Raw genomic sequence first — 23,488 nt, forward strand, 5'->3', positions numbered from 1 at the left:
GGACGTTAAACAAGTTGAAAAACTTATTCGGGTGTTACCATTTAGTGGTCATTTGTACGGAATGTGTTATACTGTGCAATCTACTAATAAAAGTTTCAATCAATCAATCAATAAATCAAGTGGAAGAAGCTGTTATCTTGTGTATATGAAAATATTTTAGCATGCTGTATATAACTACTATGACCATACAAAAAATGTCTTGCTTTTGAGTATATTTTAATGGAATAAAAATAATTTTGATAAGTAGTTGTGAAGGAGTAGGACAAACCAGCAGTAAAATAAACAATTTCTAACCAATCAAGCAGCGCTAAATTGGGTTTGGAGTAACCCAACATTGAGTTAGCGTAACTCAACTTTTGTGTTAAATAATTCAACCCAATAGTTTGGCTGAGAATAACCTCACATTAATAACTCAACTTTTTTGGTGAAATAATTTTAACGCAAAAGTTGGGTTGGAAAAATTACCCAAAATGTTAAGAGTTAAAATAACTCATCCTTTTCTGTACTAGCAATTGGGTTAAATTTAATGGAATAAAAACAACTTCGATCAGTAGTTGTGAAGGAGTAGGTCAAACCAGCAGTAAAATTTATAATTTCTAACCAAATATTGGGTAAAGAGCGCTACATTGCGCAACCCAATAGACCTTCAACCCAATAGTTGAGTTGTGAATCAATCGACATTGAGTTAGAATAACTCAACTTTTGGGTTAAATAATTCAACCCGATAGTTTGGTTGGGAATAACCCAACCATCAGTATTCATAACTCAACTTTTTGGTTAAGTAATTTGAATGCAAAAGTTGGGTTGAAAAAATTAACCTAAAACGTTAGAGTTAAAATAACTCAAATCCTTTTCGGAGCCAGCAGCTGGGTTAGATTTAATGGAATAAAAATAATTTTGATCAATAGTTGTGAAGGAGTAAGACACACCAGCAGTAAAATGTATCATTTCTAACCAACTATTGAGTCAAGGAGCGCTAAATTGTGCAACCCAATAGTTGGGTTTGGAATAACCCAACATTGTAGTGAGCATGACTCAGCTTTTGTGCTAAATACATTCAACCCAATACTTGGGTTATGAATCAATCAACATTGAGTTAGCATAACTCAACTTTTGGTTTACATTAATTCAATCCAATAGTTTGGTTGGGAATAACTCAACATTAAACCTCTAAAGGCTTATGTGTGGACAGCCCCTTTTAGCTCTTATTTCCAAAATTGTGTACGCTACTGAATTGGGGTCTTGTGGCCACTCATGTGGACACTTATACTGCCATTTGCTGATGTCACGAGAGTATAACATACAATGGAATCCGAAAAAAAAGTGTAGAAATAACAATTAGCATGTCACTAAACATGAAGTACACGTTTGTGTACTTAGGGACTAAGTGCATCATATCAAAAGATGATTCTTAGTTTTTATTTTAATTAGGGTCCAATAAGCCCAAATAGCAAAGAGAAATAAAAGAAGCATATCCACCAGATTGGTCCTTATGAGGTCAAGTTATCATAACTCAACTTTTTGGTTAAATTATTTTAACGCAAAAGTTGGGTTGGAAAAAATTAACCCAAAATGTTAAGAGTTACAATAACTCAAATCCTTTTCTGAACCAGAAGTTGGGTTAAGTTTAATGGAATAAGAAATCATTTTGATCAGTAGTTGGTAAGGAGCAGGACAAAATGTATAATTTTTAACCAACTATTGGGTCAAGCAGCGCAACCAAATGGTTGGGCTTGGAATAGCCCAACATTGTAGTGAGTATAACTCAACTTTTTGGTTGAATAATTCAACGCAAAAGTTGGGTTGAAAAAATTAACCCAAAATGTTGAATTGAAATAACTCAAATAAGGGGGTTGTCCTTTTCTGAACCAGCAATTTTGTTAAAATTGGGTTATTTTTTCAACCCGACATTTTTTAGTGTGTGCCCTTTGTTTTCATCATGAGACATTATTGTACGTAAAATATGTTGACAGTCACAAGAAAATATGTAATTTTCCACTAAATGCTGATTCAAAATGCACTTTTTAGGTCAGTGACTCCTCTTTTTTTCCTGTAGCATCCAAGGCTGTTCATTGCAAGTTTGGAAGAAGACAGCATCAAGTTACCAAGAGCAAACACCTCCTGGGTGAGTTTAAAACCGTGCCCTAATAGGCACTAATGCAATAAAAGGCATGCAGTGATAGTTCATCTCCTAAATCCAGTGTCAAACTTAAGGCCCGGGGGCCAAATTTGGCCCGCCACATTATTTATGTGGCCCGTGAAAGCCTGGAAATATGTGTGAATAAAATAAATACAATTATTTCCCTTTGACATTAAAAATCATGTACTGCATGGAATTGCATATATTGTAAAATTAAATATTATCAAAATCTAAATATTATACTATCTTGTATTCTTCCAAACATGTTTCAACAAAACATATGGCTTACGATTTCAAAACAAATTACCAATCATACAATTATAGACTGTAAAATTGACAATAGATTTTATGGTTAAATTCCACTGACTTGAGTTTTTTACGGTAAAATCAACTATGGTACTTTATTTTTCCCCTATACAGTAAGACACTAAAACATTAAAAAACTAACAAAAAAGCCATTGAAACAACAATATTTTACGGTAAAAAACCCCCAAAAGAACTGGCAGTTCTGTTGCATGAATTTTACCGCTAAAAACAGTGGTATTGTTTTTCCATTCCATTTATTATATTTTTTTATATGCTGTAAAAAAAACAACACTGCTTTTACCGTAAAATTCTGGTGGCCGAGCTGCCAGTTTTTAAAGTAAAAATTTTAAGATTTTTTTTTTGCATCTTATGAGAAAAATATATATTGTTATATATATATATAGTATATGTATGTATGAATATATATATATATACACACACACACAGACACAATAGTAGTCGTGTGTGTGATTTATTGTTTTACATAATATATGTATATATAATATACATATATTATATAAAACATTTATATATATGTATATGTTGTATATGTATATATTTTGTTTATATATACATGTATATATTGTGTATATAAATATTTATATATATATATATATATATATATATATAATACATACACATGTCTGTGTGTATATATCCATCCATCCATCATCTTCCGCTTATCCGAGGTCAGGTCGCGGGGGCATCAGCCTAAGCAGGAAAGCCCAGACTTCCCTCTCCCCAGCCACTTCGTCTAGCTCTCCCCGTCTTCCCAACGTGTCCTGGGTCTTCCCCGTGGCCCCCTACCGGTTGGACGTGCCCGAAACACCTCCCTAGGGAGGCGTTCGGGTGGCATCCTGACCAGATGCCCGAGCCACCTCATCTGGCTCCTCTCCATGTGGAGGAGCAGTGGCTTTACTTTGAGTTCCTCCCGGATGGCAGAGCTTCTCACCCTATCTCTAAGGGAGAGCCCCGCCACCCGGCGGAGGAAACTCATTTCGGCCGCTTGTACCCGTGATCTTATCCTTTCGGTCATGACCCAAAGCTCATGACCATAGGTCAGGATGGAACGTAGATCGACCGGTAAATCGAGAGCTTTGCCTTCCGGCTCAGCTCCTAGTATGTGTGTGTATATATATGTATATATATATATGTATATATATATATATATATATATATATATATATATATATATATATATATATATATATATATATATATATATATATATATATATATGTATATATATATATAGATATATATATAGATATAGATATATAGATAGATATATAGATAGATATAGAGATAGATAGATTATTTTACTCATTGTTAAAAGCGGCCCTTTAAGGGCAACCATAACTGCGAAGTGGCCCTCACTGAAAAGCAGTTTGACACTCCTGTCTTAAATCCTGCATTAAATCTCTGGCAGCCACACTTTGGGGCAAGGCAAGAAGGGGGAAAATGTACATGATGCTCCATTACAGGCCAATCTACAATAATATTGGTTAAAAAAGTCCTATAATGTTACAAAAAATCGTATAGGAGGCATACATTTTCTAACATCTGGGCTCTATAAAATCTGAAAGTGCAATTTTCTTTTTGAAATTTTTTTTATTCATTTGGATATTTAGTAAACATTTTTGATTTCTTTCGTGGTCAGAATGATTTTGCCACAGTAGCAGCACTTTCAAACTAGTTCTAGTACGTATAGTATATAGCAGGCCTCAAATTTTAACTTTTTATGGTCAAGGCAAGTGTTACCTTAAAGGGGGGGCTCATATTTTTGGGCTTTAAGGCAAACATTATTTTCTTTCTTTTCTTTTCCTTTTTTTTTTTTTTTTTTTCATTTTTATTGACATCCAGCATTATACATTTCCATCCACTTAATCATATTCACATACATCACATAGCTGTTGTCTGCCCTAAATGTCAAAAGTATTTTTGTTTATATACCCATGATACCACACCCCCCCCCCCGAAAAAGAAACTGTGATAACAAAAACAAGGTAGTATCTACACATACATCAATTAAATCAGCAAAAAAGAGATAATACATTCTTTTCCAATTTATTAATACCAACTTGTCAGCTTTTTGTCATTACATGATGCCTTTATCTCTATTTTTTACATTTTGATAGAGGGAGTTTTTTTTTTATTACCTATTTTTTAAGTTATGTACATTTAAATGTACATGTAGATGTGTATCTGGACATAAACATTAAGAGTTCAATATCAAACTCAAATCAGTTTGGCAATGAAGATTAAGTCTAATAAGCTTTCTTCATTCTTCAAATACGCCTCTTTTTGTTTCAGTGCAACAGTTTGGCCAACAAAAATAAAAGAGTGACACCTCTCACATGGAATACGCAATCTTCACAGCCTGTGTTCATTTTGATGAGATGACAAAACATTATAGGTAGTATGGATTTTATTTGAACACTGATGCAGTTAAATAAAGGAGTGAACATCCCAGGAAACAAACTAAAGACTAAAGTGTAGTTATTCTGCCATGATTATTAAGCCAAATGTCGCTTGTGCACCTTACTTTGTGTTGCCTAAAATGCATTAACAAATGACGGGTTTTTGTTGTAAAAAAAATAGACGCTATTACTAACGATCGGGAGTTTTATCGCAAATTATCATTATACTGTTTATTGTTACATTCGTTTACTCCGAGGGGAAATCTCCTTAGCATAGTCCGTGTAGTTAACCTGCCATGATTATCAAGCCAAATGACGCTAGTGCGCCTGACTTCGTGTTGGCTAAAATGCATTAATAAATGACGGGTTTTTGGTGTAAAAAAATAGACTCAATTACTAACGGTCGGGAGTTTTATCACAAATTATCATTATACTGTTTGTTACATTCGTTTACTCTGAGGGGAAATCTCCTTAGCAAAGTCCGTGTAGTTAACCTGCCATGATTATCAAACCAAATGACTAGTGCGCCTGACTTCGTGTTGCCTAAAATTCATTAATAAATGATAGGTTTTTGGTGTAAAAAAAATAGACTCAATTAGTAACGGTCGGGAGTTTTATCGCAAATTATCATTATACCGTTTACTGTTACATCCGTTTACTCCGAGGGGAAGTCTCCTTTGCAAAGTTCGTGTAGTTAGTCTGCCATGATTATCAAGCCAAATGACGCTAGTGCGCCTGACTTCGTGTTGGCTAAAATGCATTAATAAATGATGGGTTTTTGGGGAAAAAAAAAAATAGACTCTTTTACTAACGGTCGGGAGTTTTATCGCAAATTATCATTATACCGTTTATTGTTACATCCTCATCCATTAACAAGTCAAATGTCAAGGGCGGTCACTGCATGTTCTTGCCGCCGACGTCGGTCAATTTTTTAGGGTATTACAGCAAGTCACAAGGACGGTCGCAGCTTTGGCCGCGGTTAAAGTCGAGTCATGTTATAGTGTTTAGTTCTTCAGCTGTTGTCAAATGTCCTCACCCACAGCGCGCACACACTCTAAAAGAGTTCACGTGGAGGCAAATATGTCTTCAATTGCATAGTTCAGTGCCACTTTTTTTCCCTTTAACTCAGCAAAAATGGAAGATTGTTTGTGGTCCTCTGGGAGTGTATATCACAAGTGACCTTTACAAGCATGTGTGGTGTAAATATGTCAGTGCGTATTTGGGGGAAATGAGCAATGCGTGCTAGAAATAATTGTCCACTGACACATTTCCTGTTGTTTTGGTGTTTTCCCTTGGCGTACAGCACAACTGGCATGGACTGCAATTGTCGTACAGCTGCAATACCAATCATCATAAACACTGTTTGTGCCTGTCATCACATGGTAGATGTGCATGGGCAAAATAAAGTTGCCTTTTCCCCCTGCGCGACCGGTGCAATGGACGTCGAGTGTCCATATTCCATCCATTTTCTACCCATTTTCTACCGCTTATTCCCTTTTTGGGGTTGCGGGGGGGCGCTGGCGCCTATCTCAGCTACAATCGGGCGGAAGGCGGGGTACACCCTGGACAAGTCGCCACCTCATCGCAGGGCCAACACAGATAGACAGACAACATTCACACTAGGGCCAATTTAGTGTTGCCAATCAACCTATCCCCAGTTGCATGTCTTTGGAAGTGGGGGGAAGCCAGAGTACCCGGAGGGAACCCACGCATTCACGGGGAGAACATGCAAACTCCACACAGAAAGATCCCGACCCTGGACTTGAACACAGGACTGCAGGAACTTCATATTGTGAGGCAGACGCACTAACCCCTCTGCCACTGTGAAGGACGTTGAGTGGATATAGCATAATATTGTGAGAGTCCAGTCCTTAGTGGATCTAACATACTAGTGAGGGTCAAGTCCATAGTAGTTCTAATGGACGTCGAGTGGATCTAGCATAATATTGTGACAGTCCAGTCCTTAGTGGATCTAACATACTAGTGAGGGTCAAGTCCATAGTGGTTCTAACATAATAGTGAGAGTCCAGTCCATAGTGGATCCAACATAATGGTGAGAGTCCAGTCCATAGTCGATCTAACAATAGTGTGAGAGTCCAGTCGTCAAGTCCTGTGTTGTGTGTGGGAGAAGGGAGGGGCTGCTGACTGGAAGACGCAACTACTCTGTACTGCTCCCTATGTCCGTGTTTTACCGTTGTCGGTTCGACATATTGGGCTTCACGGTGGCAGAGGGGTTAGTGCGTCTGCCTCACAATACGAAGGTCCTGCAGTCCTGGGTTCAAATCCAGGCTCGGGATCTTTCTGTGTGGAGTTTGCATGTTCTCCCCGTGAATACGTGGGTTCCCTCCAGGTACTCCGGCTTCCTCCCACTTCCAAAGACATGCACCTGGGGATAGGTTGATTGGCAACACCAAATTGGCCCTAGTGTGTGAATGTGAGTGTGAATGTTGTCTGTCTATCTGTGTTGGCCCTGCGATGAGGTGGCGACTTGTCCAGGGTGTACCCCGCCTTCCGCCCGATTGTAGCTGAGATAGGCGCCAGCAACCCCCGCGACCCCAAAAGGGAATAAGCGGTAGAAAATGGATGGATGGATATTCGACATATTCTCACTTGAAGCCAAACCACCGCCAGACGATGGACCCCCTGCTGTTATTCTTGGGAATGAATTTTTCCTTCATTTTTTACCAGATTCACATCTTCTTTCCCTCGCATTACCACTCGCATGGCTCCGCTAGCATCACAGCTAAAGTAACGCATGCTGCTACCTCTCTGCTCCGCGAGGGCGTATACGTATGTGACGTACGACGTGACGTGTGTAAGGTGCGCTTGCTGTCTGTGAGGAGAGACAACAAGAGTGGGAAGAGCCTGTATCGTAATGCCCGCAGCTAAAAGCAATTGCGTGAGAACGTATACTCCAATACAGTGGTTCTCAACCTTTTTTCAGTGATGTACCCCCTGTGAACATTTTTTTTTAATTCAAGTACCCCCTAATCAGAGCAAAGCATTTATGGTTGAAAAAAAGAGATAAAGAAGTGAAATACAGCACTATGTCATCAGTTTCTGATTTATTAAATTGTATAAAAGTGCAAAATATTACTCCTTTGTAGTGGTCTTTCTTAAACTATTTGGAAAAAAAGATATGAAAATAGCTAAAAACTAATAAAGATTTCTGCACATAGAAGTAATCATCAACCCAAAATGCCCTCTTTGGGGATTGTAATAGAGATCCATCTGGATTCATGAACTTCATTCTAAACATTTCTTCACAAAAAAATAAATCTTTAACATCAATATTCATGGAACATGGCCACAAAAATGAATATTGCATTGTGGCTTTTTTTCCACAGTTTATGGACTTACATTCATATTTTGTTGATTTATTATTCAATAAACATATTTCTAAAGGCTTTTTGAATTGTTGCTATTTTTAGAATATTTAAAAAAAAAAAAAATCACACGTACCCCTTGGCATACCTTCAAGTACCCCCATCTGAGAACGTATACTCCAATATCACCATAGTCATTTTCTATATCGCACGGAGACAAACCCGCGATATATCGATAAGCCCTACTTAGTTGTGATTTCCTTCTCTGCATGAAAGTTTAAAATGAGCATATATTAATGCAGTATGAAGAAGAATGTTTTAATGTAGACACATAGAATCATCATACTGCTGTGATTATATGTATCAAGTGTTCATTTAAGGCATGGGTGTCAAACTCTGGCCCGCGGGCCAAATTTGGCCCGCCGTGTAATTTCATTTGGCCCTTGAGGCAATATCAAATTAACATTAGAGCTGGCCCGCCGGTGTTATACAGCGGCGGTGTCGCTGTAACACCCCATTCACCGCTAATACCCATACTTGCAAACCCTCCCGATTTTCCGGGAGATTCCCGAATTTCACTGTCCCTCCCAAAAAACTCCCGGGGCAACCATCCTCCCAATTTCCACCCGGACAACAATATTGGGGGTGTGCCTTAAAGGCACTTCCTTTAGCGCCCTCTACAACCTGTCGTCACGTCCTCTTTTCTTCCATACAAACAGCGTGCCGGCCCAGTCACATAATATATGCGGCTTCTACACACAGGTATGTGAATGCAATGCATACTTGGTCAACAGCCATACAGGTCACACTGAGGGTGGCCGTATAAACAACTTTAACACTGTTACAAATGTGTGAACCCACACCAAACAAGAATGACAAACACATTTTGTATAGCTTATATAGGGGCGGTATAGCTCGTTTGGTAGAGTGGCCGTGCCAGCAACTTGAGGGTTCCAGGTTCGATTCCCGCTTTCGCCATCCTAGTCACTGCCGTTGTGTCCTTGGGCAAGACACTTTACCCACCTGCTCCCAGTGCCACCCACACTGGTTTAAATGTAACTTAGATATTGGGTTTCACTGTGTAAATGAGTCACTAGAGAAAAGCGCTATATGAATATAATTCACTTCACTTCACTTGTGAGAACATCCGCACCGCACCACAACAGAATAAATACTCAGACCCCCTTGCAGCAATAACTCTTCCGGGACGCTACAATATACACCCCCCGCTATCAACAACCCCCCCATTAATTTTCAAATGTATTAGCCTGTGGAAAAAGTTAATGTTGATATTTACCTCAGAAGGCTGCAAATAGAAAAGAGGCAATCAATTTTTTATTAAAATGTTACTTAGTATGCCATTGATGTTTTTTTGTTGGTTTTTTGAAAGTTGATTTTGCTCTATTAAGTTATATAAGCGTTGCTTGTTCCATAGGGATCAATAAAGTACTTTCTATTCCATCAATAAAGTACTTTCTATTCTATTCTATTTTATTATATTCTATTCAGTGTTAGTGAAGTGAATTATATTTATATAGCGCTTTTCTCAAGTGACTCAAAGCGCTTTACATAGTGACACCCAATATTTAAGTTTTATTTAAACCAGTGTGGGTGGCACTGGGAGGAGGTGGGTAAAGTGTCTTGCCCAAGGACACAACAGCAGTAACTAGGATGGCACAAGCGGGAATCGAACCTGCAACCCTCAAGTTGCTGGCACGGCCACTCTACCAACCGAGCTATGCCGTCCACTGTTAAAGAAAATCAGTGTAGCAAACTGAGCAATAATTATTGATATTTTATTATTCTTATTATTATTATTTGAAACTGGATTTTGCATGTCACTATAAAGTTATGTAAGCCTTGCTTGTTCAATACTTAATGCAAAACTTGTTGGGGTCCCTATTTAAAGGTTAATTCGTTCAACCTTGGCCCGCGTCTTTGTTCAGTTTTAAATTTTGGCCCACTCTGTATTTGAGTTTGACACCACTGATTTAAGGCTAAGGCAAAATATGGAGATATGTATCGCGATTTGGCCTAAAAATATCGAGATATCCAAAAAATGCCATATCGCTCCTTTGATGACTACATCTGGCTCTCGGATAAATCTTAGCTGACATAGCTTAACGCGATAATTATGAATAATTTCGCTGGTAATCACAGTGCTAAAAATAACGTGCAAAGTACAAAACATTCTCATGCATTTAAATCCATCCATCCGTTTTTTTACGGCACCTGTTCAAGAAGTCGCATTAATGGGCTAAGGAACAAAGCTAACACATAAACAGACTAAGAACATAAATCAAACAAAACTTACTTGACATGGCATGAAGCACGAAACTATGGCAAGGCATGAAACAAGTCAGCACAAGGCGACTGACTGGCAAAGACGAGCTTAAATGCTGCTTCTGATTAGTGCTCGGGAATCAGGTGAGCGGGCATTTTGTCCACCAGAGACAGGTGGACAAAATGAGTAACCAAGGAAACCAGACAAGGGAGTGGAAAAAAACAGGAACTTAAAGAGTCCAAAAGACAAACAGCACATGGCCAAACAAAAACATGATCAACAGGCATGACATTTTATTTATTATTGGTTAGCTTCAGAATAACTGTTATTAAAAAGAATAAGATACTTATTATACTCTAAAAATGTTGGTCTTACTCAAAAATGCACGCATTTAGTTGTATTCAGTGTTAAAAAATATGATATTGCTCTCACGGAAATACATTTTAAAATATTTGGCTTTCATGGCTCTCTCAGCCAAAAAGGTTCCCGACCCCTCCTGTAGGATGTCGGGGTAGGGGGACACGCACACTGGGCTGTTTGTTGAGATGAACTGCTCTGAAGGTTCATATAGTTTTAAAAATACAACACTTGCAATATTTGTCGGAGATGCGAAATTTGTTTTGGAAGGATAGTAAAAGCCTTCTTTTTTGGTGCAGATCCGGGTAAAGGTGCAGACGCTTGGTTTCAGAGGAGCTGCTCCTGACGCGCGCCTCTTGCTGGCTTTTAATGACGTCGTCCAGCTCGTGTTGCGATGCTTTTTTGTCTGCGTTCCTCCTTTTTTAATGAGCTCAACGCCCTCGCATGATTTAGTGCGGGAGTGTCCAAACGTTTCCACCGACGGCCACATAACTGAAAAATGTGAGGACGTGGGGGCCATGTTTATGCTTTTATTTTATTTGGTAAAACAGGCTAAACGTTTGTACACACCTTCTCAACCAATGTGTTTTCTTCTTTATTTTCATGACTATTTACATTGTAGGTTGTCACCGAAGGCATTAAAACTATGAATGAACACGTGGAGTTATGTACTTTACTGAAAACTTGTTCTATATTCTAGTTTCTTCAAAAGAGCCGCCCTTTGCTATGTTTACTTTTTTTGCACACTCTTTGCATTCTCACGATGAGCTTCAAGATGTAGTCCCCTGAAATGTTTTTTTCACTTTGCAAAAAAGGCTAGAAGGGCAGACACGGAGAGGGGAGGGAGCGCGACCGCCTTTGCCAAGAGTGAAGAGATTTGTGTTTTAATCATGTTAAAATTGTTTATGTTAAACTTTAGCCATATAGACTGAAAGTTTGAACACTTCTCAGTCAATGTGTTTTCTTCTTGATTTTCATGACTATTTACATTGTAGGTTGTCACCGAAGGCATCAAAGCTATGAATGAACACGTGGAGTTATGTACTTTACTGAAAACATGTTCTATATTCTAGTTCAGGGGTCGGGAACCTTTTTAGCTGAGAGAGCCAAGAAGCCAAATATTTTAAAATGGATTTCCGTAAGAGCCATATAATATTTTTGTTAACACTGAACACAACAAAACGCATGCATTTTTAAGAAAGACCAACATTTCTAGAGAGGTCTCTTATTCTTTGTAATAACATTGTTATTCTGAAGCTAACTGTGGAGGGGTGTGGCCTGCGGGCCTGCAGCGAAGCAGGGTGTTGCCTGGACAGGCCTCGAATTCACCGACAGGTGCGTAGATGGCCCACCTGGGCCTTTTTATTTGATCACCTGTCGCCATGTTATAAGCAGCAGCCAGGAGGAGAGACGAGCTTGGGGCTAGAAACCAGAGCGCGATTGAGAACGAAAGAGAAAAAGACAATTGCTGGAAAGCAACAGAGATACTTATTGAAAAATAAAACAATATTGTAACCCTGAAACTGGGTCTCATGTCAGTGCTTGGTGGTCTGAAGAACCCCCTGGAGGGCAAGCCCCACACTAACCAATAATAAATAAATGACTTCTTACCAACTTCTTGAACATAAAAATGCATGACAATATTTTATATTTTGAACGGTATTTTTAACACTGATTACAAGTGGAATTATTCATTATCGTGTTAAGCAATGTCAGCTCAGATTTATCCGAGAGCCAGATGCAATCATCAAAAGAGCCACATATGGCTCGCGAGCCATAGGTTCCCTACCCCTGTTCTAGTTTCTTCAAAAGAGCCGCCCTTTGCTATGTTTACTTTTTTTGCACACTCTTTGCATTCTCGCGATGAGCTTCAAGAGGTAGTCCCCTGAGATGGTTTTTTCACTTTGCAAAAAAGGCAAAAGGGCAGACACGGAGAGCGGAGGGAGTGCGACCGCCTTTGCCAAGAGTGAAGAGATTTGTGTTTTAATTATGTTAAAATTGTTTAAAGGCCTACTGAAAGCCACTACTACCGACCACGCAGTCTGATAGTTTATATATCACGATGAAATATTTAACATTGCAACACATGCCAATACAGCCGGGTTAGTTTACTAAAGTGCAATTTTAAATTTTGCGCCAAAAAATCCTGCTGAAAATATCTCGGTATGATGACGCCTGCGTGTGACGTCACAGATTGTAGAGGACATTTTGTGCCAGCATCGTGCCCAGCTATTAAGTCGTCTGTTTCCATCGCAAAATTCCACAGTATTCTGGACATCTGTGTGGGTTAATCTTTTTCAATTTGTTCACTGAACAATGGAGACGTCAAAGAAGAAAGCTGTAAGTGGGAAGGGGAGTATCGCGGCCGGCTTTAGCAACACAAAAACAGCCGGTGTTTCATTGTTTACATTCCCAAAATATGACGGTCAGGCTTTACTATGGAACGGAGATGTCAAGCGAACACGGTTGGATTGGACCACACACACAAAGTACAGTGTATTATTAAAAAAACATTTTTATCAATCTGTATTCTGAAGGCAATCTATGTCGTGTGTTACTCCAGCATCAATATGCCTCCTCCTGACCGTCAGCGTCAGTTTCAAAGCGGTATTGCTCTATCCCTTGTTGCGGTTGGGCCTGGTCGAGTGGTCCTGCCACCTTCATGGCTGCCACGGCGCCTCTCACAGCATCTTCCCTATCTGAATCGCTCCCACTGCCCTCTAGTCTATTTTTTAAATGTATTAATTTTTTTCTTAGTCCTTCACTCTCACTTTCCTCATCCAGAAATCTTTCATCTTCGCTCAAATTAATGGGGAAATCGTCGCTTTCTCGGTCCGAATCGCTCTCGCTGCTGGTGGCCGTGACGTCACGCGCATATTGTCTGCTACTTTCGGTACAGGCAAGGCTTTTTTTTAATCAGCACCAAAAGTTGCGAGCTTTATCGTCTATGTTCTCTACTAAATCCTTTCAGCAAAAATATGACAATATCGCGAAATGATCAAGTATGACACATAGAATGGACCTGTTATCCCCGTTTAAATAACATCTAATTTCAGTAGGCCTTTAATATGTTAAACTTTAGCCATACAGACCAAAAGTTTGAACACTTTCTCATTCAATGAGTTTTCTTTATTTTCATGACTATTTACATTGTAGGTTGTCACTAAAGGCATCAAGACTGTGAATGAACACATTTTATGTTAAAATTGTTTAACATGTTAAACTATTGCCGTACAGACCCAAAGCTTGGACACATCACAGGGGCGGTATAGCTCGGTTGGTAGAGTTGCCGTGCCAGCAACTTGAGGGTTCCAGGTTTGATCCCAGCTTCCGCCATCCTACTTACTGCCGTTGTGTCCTTGGGCATGACACTTTACCCACCCGCTCCCAGTGCCACCCACACTGGTTTAAATTGAACTTAGATATTGGGTTTAACTATGTAAAAGCGCTTTGAGTCACTAGAGAAAAGCGCTATATAAATATAATTCAGACGCTAATTCTCACATCTCATTCAATGAGTTTTCTTTATTTTCATGACTATTTACATTGTAGAGTGTCACATCAAAACGATGTGGAGTTATGTACTGAACAAAAAAAAGGTGAAATAACTGAAAACATGTTTTATATTCTGTTCGTCCATCTTTTTCCACTTAACTGAGGTTGGGTCACGGGGGCAGCAGCCTAAGCAGGGAAGCCCAGACTTTCTTCAAAATAGCCACCCTTTACTCTGATAACTGCTTTGCACACACTTGGCATTCTCTCGATTTGCTTCAAGCACACCTGTGAAGTAAAATCCCTTTCAGGTGACTACCTCTTTAAGCTCATCAAGAGAATGCCAAGAGTGTGCAAAGCCGTAATCAGAGCAAAGAGTGGCTATTTTGAAGAAACTAGAATATAGAACATGTTTTCAGTTAAGTACATAACTCCACATGTGTTCATTCATAGTTTTGATGCCTTCAGTGACAATCTACAATGTAAATAGTCATGAAAATAAAGAAAACGCATTGAATGAGGTGTTTCCAAACTTTTGATCTGTACTGTGTACGTTACAAAATTGTTGAACAGATATCGACATTCAGCTCCAAAATCATGTTCGGTCCTCACAGATGTAAAAAGAATGATTTTCATTCCGCTTATTCCCCAGTTAATTGTCCATAAAATGTATTTTTTTTTAGTTATTTTACTTTAGTTCGTTAAGTACATAAAGCCACATGTGTTCATTCATAGTTTTGATGCCTTCAGTTACAATCTACAATGTAAATAGTCATGAAAATTAAGAAAACACTTTGAAAAAGTGGAAGGTACAAACTTTTGGCTTGTCTATTGTGCTTTTTTCCCCCATTCTCATTTTCTTGTTAAAATGGAATACATATTTATTTCAGTCTATTTGTATTGTTTTTTTTATATATTTTTAAATGTTATTTTAAATGCTTTCAATTGAGTGTTGTCAATACTTGGACTATGAGGTGGTTGTTTTCCCGAGATACAAGTGAACTTGGACCGGAGATATCATGAAGGTAAAGACATCTTTTATTTTAACACTATAACTCAGGGGTCGGGAACCTTTTTGGCTGAGAGAGCCAAGAAGCCAAATATTTTAAAATGTATTTCCGTAAGAGCCATATAATATTTTTTTTAAACACTGAACACAACTAAACGCGTGCATTTTTAAGTAAGACCAACATTTCTAGAGTATAATAGGTCTCTTATTCTTTGTAATAACATTGTTATTCTGAAGCTAACTGTGGAGGGGGCGTGGCCTGCCGGCCTGCAGTGAACTGGGGTCTGCCAGGACCGGCCAATGAATAAGCGACAGGTGCGTAGACGGCCCACCTGGGCCTTGTTATCTAATCACCTGTCGCTCTGTTATAAGCAGCAGCCAGGAGGAGAGACGGGGTTGGGGCTGGAGCCAGAGCGCGAGCGAAAACGAAAGAGAAAAAGACATTGCTGGAAAGCAACTGAGAGACTTATTGAAAAATAAAACAATATTGTAACCCTGAAACAGGCTTTCACGTCTGTGCTTGGTGGTCTGCAGAACCCCCAGGAGGGCAAGCCCCACACTAACCAATAATAAATAAATAACTTCTCACCATTAACGCAGCTTCTTGAACAGGTGCGTTAGAAAACTGATGGATGGATTCAAAATGCATGAGAATGTTTTATATTTTGAACCCGCCTTCCACCCGATTGTAGCTGAGATAGGCGCCAGCGCCCCCCGTGACCCCAAAAGGGAATAAGCGGTAGAAAATGGATGGATGGATTATTATTAACACTGTGATTACAAGTGGATTTATTCATTACTTATCGTGTTTAGCAATGTCAGCTCAGATTTATCTGAGAGCCAGATGCAGTCATCAAAAGAGCCACATCTGGCTCCCGAGCCATAGGTTCCCTACCCCTGCTATAACTGCACAAAAAACGGCAAACAAAAGGCGCGCACAATGGCAGTACAAAAACTTGGCTGTGTAAACAAAACTCGCCCTAAGGCAAAACTATGAACATAAAACAAAAACTTGCACTGTGGCATAAATAACGAGAAAACTTACTTGGAACGGAACGAGAACGGGAAATGGATCATTGGCAGGGATTACAAAGTGCATAGCAGGTAAAGGAGGGTGATGTTGCCAGAATGAACAACAGAAACAGACAGGCTTGAATAATACTGTGGTGATTAGTGAAAACAGGTGTGACACATGAGGACAGGTGAAAACTAATGGGTAGTCATGGTGACAAAACAAACCAGGAAGTGCAAAATCAGGAACTGAGTGGCCAAAGAAACAGAACATGACTAAAACAAAACATGATCACATAGACTTGACAAATGTCTTTTTTTTACTGTTTTTTACGTGCATTATTCTGTAACAGTTTGGTTGTTAATAGTGATGTATAAATTAAATGGATTTTGGATGAAACTGAAGCAGAAGCCACACTTAGGACAACGGTGATTTAGGGGAATAGGCGTCTTGAGAAGTGATTTCCAGTTATCGAGTCGTTGCCAGCAAAATAGCGAGGTGAGTTTGACTCACCGGCAGCCGTGCTGTCACGCTGGTTCCATTCCAGTTCTGCCGCTTTGCTGAGCTCTGATTCGTTGTCTGATGGCAGCTCTGGTATGCAATTTTAGGCAGTCATCAGAAACAATAAGATTTTTTTGGTTTGCTTTTAACAACAAAAAAATTGCTACCTTTTTGTCTTTGGATCTCGTTAGGTTTTACCCTTTTCGTTAGTGTTATTTCCTGCTTGTCTGATGGCAGCTCTGGTATGTCACCTCAGGCAGACCCCATCGCACATCAGAATGTTGGCGAGTAGAGGTGGGAATCTTTGGGCACCTTACGGTTCAGGTACTACAATTTAATAAAAAACTATTACTGATGCCTTTTTAATGTATACTGATGCACTTGTCACTATATAAGCAACTTATAAAAATGGTGCTTTTTTTTTTTTTTTTAATTACCGTATTTTCCCAGACCCTAGGGCGCACCGGATTAAAAGGCGCACTGCCGATGAGCGGGTCTAGTCAGGTCTATTTTCATACAAAACGTGCTACGGAAATGTGAGCAAAAGGAACATATACAGTTTTGGTGTTTACTTGAGTCATATTGCAACTACATGTATCTCTTATGTGTGACTGCCATCTACTGGTCACACTTATCGTTTCACCACTATGGGGCGGCATAGCTCGGTTGGTAGAGCGGCCGTGCCAGCAACTTGAGGGTTGCAGGTTCGATTCCCGCTTCCGCCATCCTAGTCGCTGCCGTTGTGTCCTTGGGCAAGACACTTTACCCACCTGCTCCCAGTGCCACCCACACTGGTTTAAATGTAACTTAGATATTGGGTTTCACTATGTAAAGCGCTTTGAGTCACTAGAGAAAAGTGCTATATAAAATATAATTCACTTCACTTCACCGTGTACCAAATTTTAAAAATTGCTTCAAGGTCGGTAAGAACAATAAAAAATGTTTCCGTACATTTTACGCACCGGGGTTCAGAAAATTAAACTATTCTTAAGTGCGCCTTATAGTCCGAAAAATACGGTAATTAAAATGTGAGCAAAAGGAATGTGTTACTGCCATCTACTGGTCACACTTATCCTTCCACCATGTACCATATAAAAAAAATGCTTCAAGGTCTGTAAGCACAACATAAATTATTCCAATTTCACCGGATTATAAGGCGTATTAAAGGAGTCATAGTTATATATATTTTGTCTAAATGGAAAACACTTTGTGGTCTAACTGCATCAGTGTTTTTCAACATTTTTGGAGCCAAGGCACATTTTTTCTCGTAAAAAATACAGAGGCACACCACCATGTACCAAATTAAAAAAATTCCTTCAAGGTCGGTAAGAACAATAAAAAATGTTTCCGTACATTGGGCGCGCCGGGGGTTGAGAAAATTAAACAATTCTTAAGTGCGCCTTATAGTCCGAAAATACGGTACTGAAAATGTGAGCAAAAGGAATGTGTTACTGCCATCTACTGGTCACACTTATCTTTCCACCATGTACCAAATAAAAAAAATGCTTCAAGGTCTGTAAGCACAGCCAAAATTATTCCAATTGCAGCGTATTAAAGGAGTCATAGTTGTATTTTTTTTTTCTAAATGGAAAACACTTCTTTGTGGTCTTTCTGCATCAGTGTTTTTCAACATTTTTGGAGCCAAGGCACATTTTTTCTCATAAATACGGAGGCACACCACCAGCAGAAAAGGTTAAAAAAATGAAACTACACCAGGTTGTTGTGCTTATTTGGAGTTTGTTGTTGTTTCCTGTGTGTAGTGCTTTTAGTTCCTGTCTTTAGCTGTTATTTTGGTGACCCTACCTGTTTTGTTGGTGTTCTCCTGTAGCAGCTTCAGAGTGGTATTGCCAGCACCTGCTTTGTTTTCGCAATCAAGACTATTTAAGTTGTGCATATGCTATCTTTCTTTGTGGGGACATTGTTTATTGTCTTTCATGTACGGGATGTGCTTTGTGGACACAGTCTCCGCTCCACACGCTGTAAGTTTTTGCTGTCGTCCAGCATTCTGTTTTTGTTCACTTCGTAGCCAGTTCAGTTATACTTTTGTTTTGCATAGCCGTCCTTATGGTTGAGGGCCTTTTCCTAGCGGGACTTGCCTTCTGTTCATTTTTGGTTTAAGCGTTGCATGCCTTTATTTACCTGCACACTGTCTCCCGCTGTGCTCTGCATATCGGGATCACGACAAACCTTACTCGGCGCATTCCGACTTCTACAAAGCAATTAATTACCTGCTGCCACCTACTGATATGGAGTATTATAAGATTACTTTGCCAAGCTTTCCACAGCACAGGCACTAGATAACGGCACATTATTTGAAGATTATTATTATTGATTTGGGAGAGAGCCACACGGCGGAGGAAACTCATTTCGGCCGCTTGTACCCGTGATCTTATCCTTTCGGTCATGACCCAAAGCTCATGACCATAGGTGAGGATGGGAACGTAGATCGACCGGTAAATTGAGAGCTTTGCCTTCCGGCTCAGCTCCTTCTTCACCACAACGGATCGGTACAACGTCCGCATTACTGAAGACGCCGCACCGATCCGCCTGTCGATCTCACGATTCACTCTTCCCCCACTCGTGAACAAGACTCCTAGGTACTTGAACTCCTCCACTTCAGGCAGGGTCTCCTCCCCAACCCGGAGATGGCACTCCGCCCTTTTCCGGGCGAGAACCATGGACTCGGACTTGGAGGTGCTGATTCTCATTCCGGTCGCTTCACACTCGGCTGCGAACCGATCCAGCGAGAGCTGAAGATCCCGGTCAGATGAAGCCATCAGGACCACATCATCTGCAAAAAGCAGAGAACTAATCCTGCGGTTACCAAACCGGAACCCCTCAACGCCTTGACTGCGCCTAGAAATTCTGTCCATAAAAGTTATGAACAGAATCGGTGACAAAGGACAGCCTTGGCGGAGTCCAACCCTCACTGGAAATGTGTTCGACTTACTGCCGGCAATGCGAACCAAGCTCTGGCACTGATCGTACAGGGAACGGACCGCCACAATAAGACAGTCCGATACCCCATACTCTCTGAGCACTCCCCACAGGACTTCCCGAGGGACACGGTCGAATGCCTTCTCCAAGTCCACAAAGCACATGTAGACTGGTTGGGCAAACTCCCATGCACCCTCAAGAACCCTGCCGAGAGTATAGAGCTGGTCCACAGTTCCACGGCCAGGACGAAAACCACACTGTTCCTCCTGAATCCGAGGTTCGACTATCCAACGTAGCCTCCTCTCCAGTACACCTGAATAAACCTTACCGGGAAGGCTGAGGAGTGTGATCCCACGATAGTTGGAACACACCCTCCGGTCCCCCTTCTTAAAGAGAGGAACCACAACCCCGGTCTGCCAATCCAGAGGTACCGCCCCCGATGTCCACGCGATGCTGCAAAGTCTTGTCAACCAAGACAGCCCCACAGCATCCAGAGCCTTAAGGAACTCCGGACGGGTCTCGTCCACCCCTGGGGCCTTGCCACCGAGGAGCTTTTTAACTACCTCAGCGACCTCAGCCCCAGAAATAGGAGAGTCCACCACAGATTCCCCAGGCACTGCTTCCTCATAGGAAGACGTGTTGGTGGGATTGAGGTCTTCGAAGTATTCCCTCCACCTATCCACAACATCCGCAGTCGAGGTCAGCAGAACACCATCCGCACCATACACGGTGTTGATCGTGCACTGCTTCCCCTTCCTGAGGCGGCGGACGGTGGTCCAGAATCGCTTCGAAGCCGTCCGGAAGTCGTTTTCCATGGCTTCCCCGAACTCTTCCCATGTCCGAGTTTTTGCCTCCGCGACCGCTGAAGCTGCACACCGCTTGGCCTGTCGGTACCTGTCCACTGCCTCCGGAGTCCTATGAGCCAAAAGGACCCGATAGGACTCCTTCTTCAGCTTGACGGCATCCCTCACCGCTGGTGTCCACCAAGTGGTTTTAGGATTGCCGCCCCGACAGGCACCAACTACCTTGCGGCCACAGCTCCGATCTGCCGCCTCGACAATAGAGGTGCGGAACATGGTCCACTCGGACTCAATGTCCAGCACCTCCCTCGTGACATGTTCAAAGTTCTTCCGGAGGTGGGAATTGAAACTTTGTCTGACAGGAGACTCTCCCAGACGTTCCCAGCAGACCCTCACAATGCGTTTGGGCCTCCCAGGTCTGTCCGGCATCCTCCCCCACCATCGCAGCCAACTCACCACCAGGTGGTGATCGGTAGAAAGCTCCGCCCCTCTCTTCACCCGAGTGTCCAAAACATGAGGCCGCAAATCCGATGACACAACTACAAAGTCGATCATGGAACTGCGGCCTAGGGTGTCCTGGTGCCAAGTGCACATATGGACACCCTTATGTTTGAACATGGTGTTTGTTATCGACAAACTGTGACGAGCACAAAAGTCCAATAACAAAACACCACTCGGGTTCAGATCCGGGCGGCCATTCTTCCCAATCACGCCTCTCCAGGTTTCACTGTCGTTGCCAACGTGAGCGTTGAAGTCTCCCAGTAGGACAAGGGAATCACCCGGGTGAGCACTTTCCAGTACTCCCTCGAGTGTTCCCAAAAAGGGTGGGTACTCTGAACTGCTGTTTGGTGCACAAGCACAAACAACAGTCAGGACCCGTCCCCCCACCCGAAGGCGGAGGGAGGCTACCCTTTCGTCCACCGGGTTGAACTCCAACGTACAGGCTTTGAGCCGGGGGGAAACAAGAATTGCCACCCCAGCCCGTCGCCTCTCACTGCCGGCAACGCCAGAGTGGAAGAGGGTCCAATCCCTCTCGAGAGAAGTGGTTCCAGAGCCCTTGCTGTGCGTCGAAGTGAGTCCGACTATATCCAGCCGGAATTTCTCGACTTCGCGCACTAGCTCAGGCTCTTCCCCCCCCCAGTGAGGTGACGTTCCACGTCCCAAGAGCTAGCTTCTGTAGCCGAGGATCGGACCGCCAAGTGCCCTGCCTTCGGCTGTCGCCCAGCTCACAATGCACCCGACCTCTATGGCCCCTGCTATGGGTGGTGAGCCCATTGGAGGGGTGACCCACGTTGCCTCTTCGGGCTGTGCCCGGCCGGGCCCCATGGGAACAGGCCCGGCCACCAGGCGCTCGCCATCGTGCCCCACCTCCGGGCCTGGCTCCAGAGGGGGGCCCCTGTGACCCGCGTCCGGGCGAGGGAAATCTGGGTCCATGGTTTTTCATCTTCATAAAGGTCTTCGAGCTGCTCTTTGTCTGATCCCTCACCTAGAACCCGTTTGCCTTGGGAGACCCTACCAGGGGGATTTATGCCCCCGGACAACATAGCTCCTAGGATCATTGGGACACGCAAACTCCTCTACCACGATAAGGTTGCAGGAACTCAAAGTAAAGCCGCTGCTCCTTCACATCGAGAGGAGCCAGATGAGGTAGTTCGGGCATCTGGTCAGGATGCCACCCGAACGCCTCCCTAGGGAGGTGTTTAGGGCACGTCCAACCGGTAGGAGGCCACGGGGAAGACCCAGGACACGTTGGGAAGACTATGTCTCCCGGCTGGCCTGGGAACGGCTCGGGATCCCCCGGGAAGAGCTAGACGAAGTGGCTGGGGAGAGGGAAGTCTGGGTTTCCCTGCTTAGGCTGTTGGCCCCGCGACCCGACCTCGGATAAGCGGAAGATGATGATGATGGATTTGCAAAAATTTTTGGGGACCAACTAGGTGAAGATGCATAATTTCCCACGGCACACCAGACAATATCTCAGAGCACATAAGTTGAAAAACTCTGGTCTACATAACATGTAATGGTGGTTCTTTGGTCAAAATGTTGCATGGATGATGTTTTACACATCATCATCAGCAAGGCGCTTTCTGACAGTCGCTTTAGTGGGCGATCTTATTTACGTGGTTCACCTTCGACAGCGTTTTCTCCCCGTCATCTTTTTTGTAGCGGTGTAGCGTGCAAGGATGGGAGTGGAAGAAGTGTCAAAAGATGGCGCTAACTGTTTTAATGACACTCCAGGGTATCCCACACATTCATTTATTTGTGGCGGCCCGCCACGAAAGAATTACGGCCGCCACAAATTTTTTTTTAACGGCTTTTGACTAGCTCGACCGCTCATAAAAGCAATGGGACTCTGTCTGTGAATGGAGCTTGTAGTTACAACTCCAGTGCAGTAGGTGGCGGTAACCTACGATGCATTGTAACCCCGCCAATGTAATTAAATTCCAACTCCGCGTTCTTCTTGATCATCGCCACCGCCGAGCCCTCCCCCCCACCCCCCAAAAGATGGCGTTAACTGTTTTAATGACATTCCAGGGTATCCCACACAGTCATTTATTTGTGGCGGCCCGCCACGAAAGAATTATGGCCGCCACAAATAGATTTTTTAAAAATTTTATTTTATTTTTTTTACGGCTTTTGACTCGCTCGACCGCTCATAAAAGCAATGGGACTCTGTCTGTGAATGGAGCTTGTAGTTACAACTCCGGTGCACTAGGTGGCGGTAGCCTACAATGCATTGTAACTCCGCCAACGTAATTATATTCCAACTCCGCGTTCTTCTTGATCATCGCCGCCGCTGATGTGGCATAGGAGAATGAGTTAAGACCTTTGTTAGATCGGAATCTGGGTTTAACGTGGTTTGTGGAGCTCCCCCTGGAGTTGTGGTTACGGCGGTCATTTACGTTA

The 23,488-nt window shown here is 42.1% G+C and overlaps 1 protein-coding gene across 2 annotated transcripts in view; it reads left to right on the top strand.

Moving 5' to 3' along the window:
- The window catches only part of sfmbt2 (Scm like with four mbt domains 2), an 86,355-nt gene that overhangs the window by 4,940 nt on the left and 57,927 nt on the right, over positions 1-23,488 (top strand). For both annotated transcript variants that reach the window (XM_061914110.1, XM_061914111.1), the window contains exons 2-3: positions 2,057-2,125; positions 17,104-17,171. In XM_061914110.1, the coding sequence (XP_061770094.1) occupies positions 17,126-17,171 (46 nt within the window). In that variant the 5' untranslated portion in view covers positions 2,057-2,125; positions 17,104-17,125. The remainder of the gene's footprint in view (positions 1-2,056; positions 2,126-17,103; positions 17,172-23,488) is intronic.

Source organism: Nerophis ophidion, linkage group LG10, assembly GCF_033978795.1.
Source record: "Nerophis ophidion isolate RoL-2023_Sa linkage group LG10, RoL_Noph_v1.0, whole genome shotgun sequence".
In the NCBI taxonomy this organism is placed as follows: domain Eukaryota; kingdom Metazoa; phylum Chordata; class Actinopteri; order Syngnathiformes; family Syngnathidae; genus Nerophis; species Nerophis ophidion.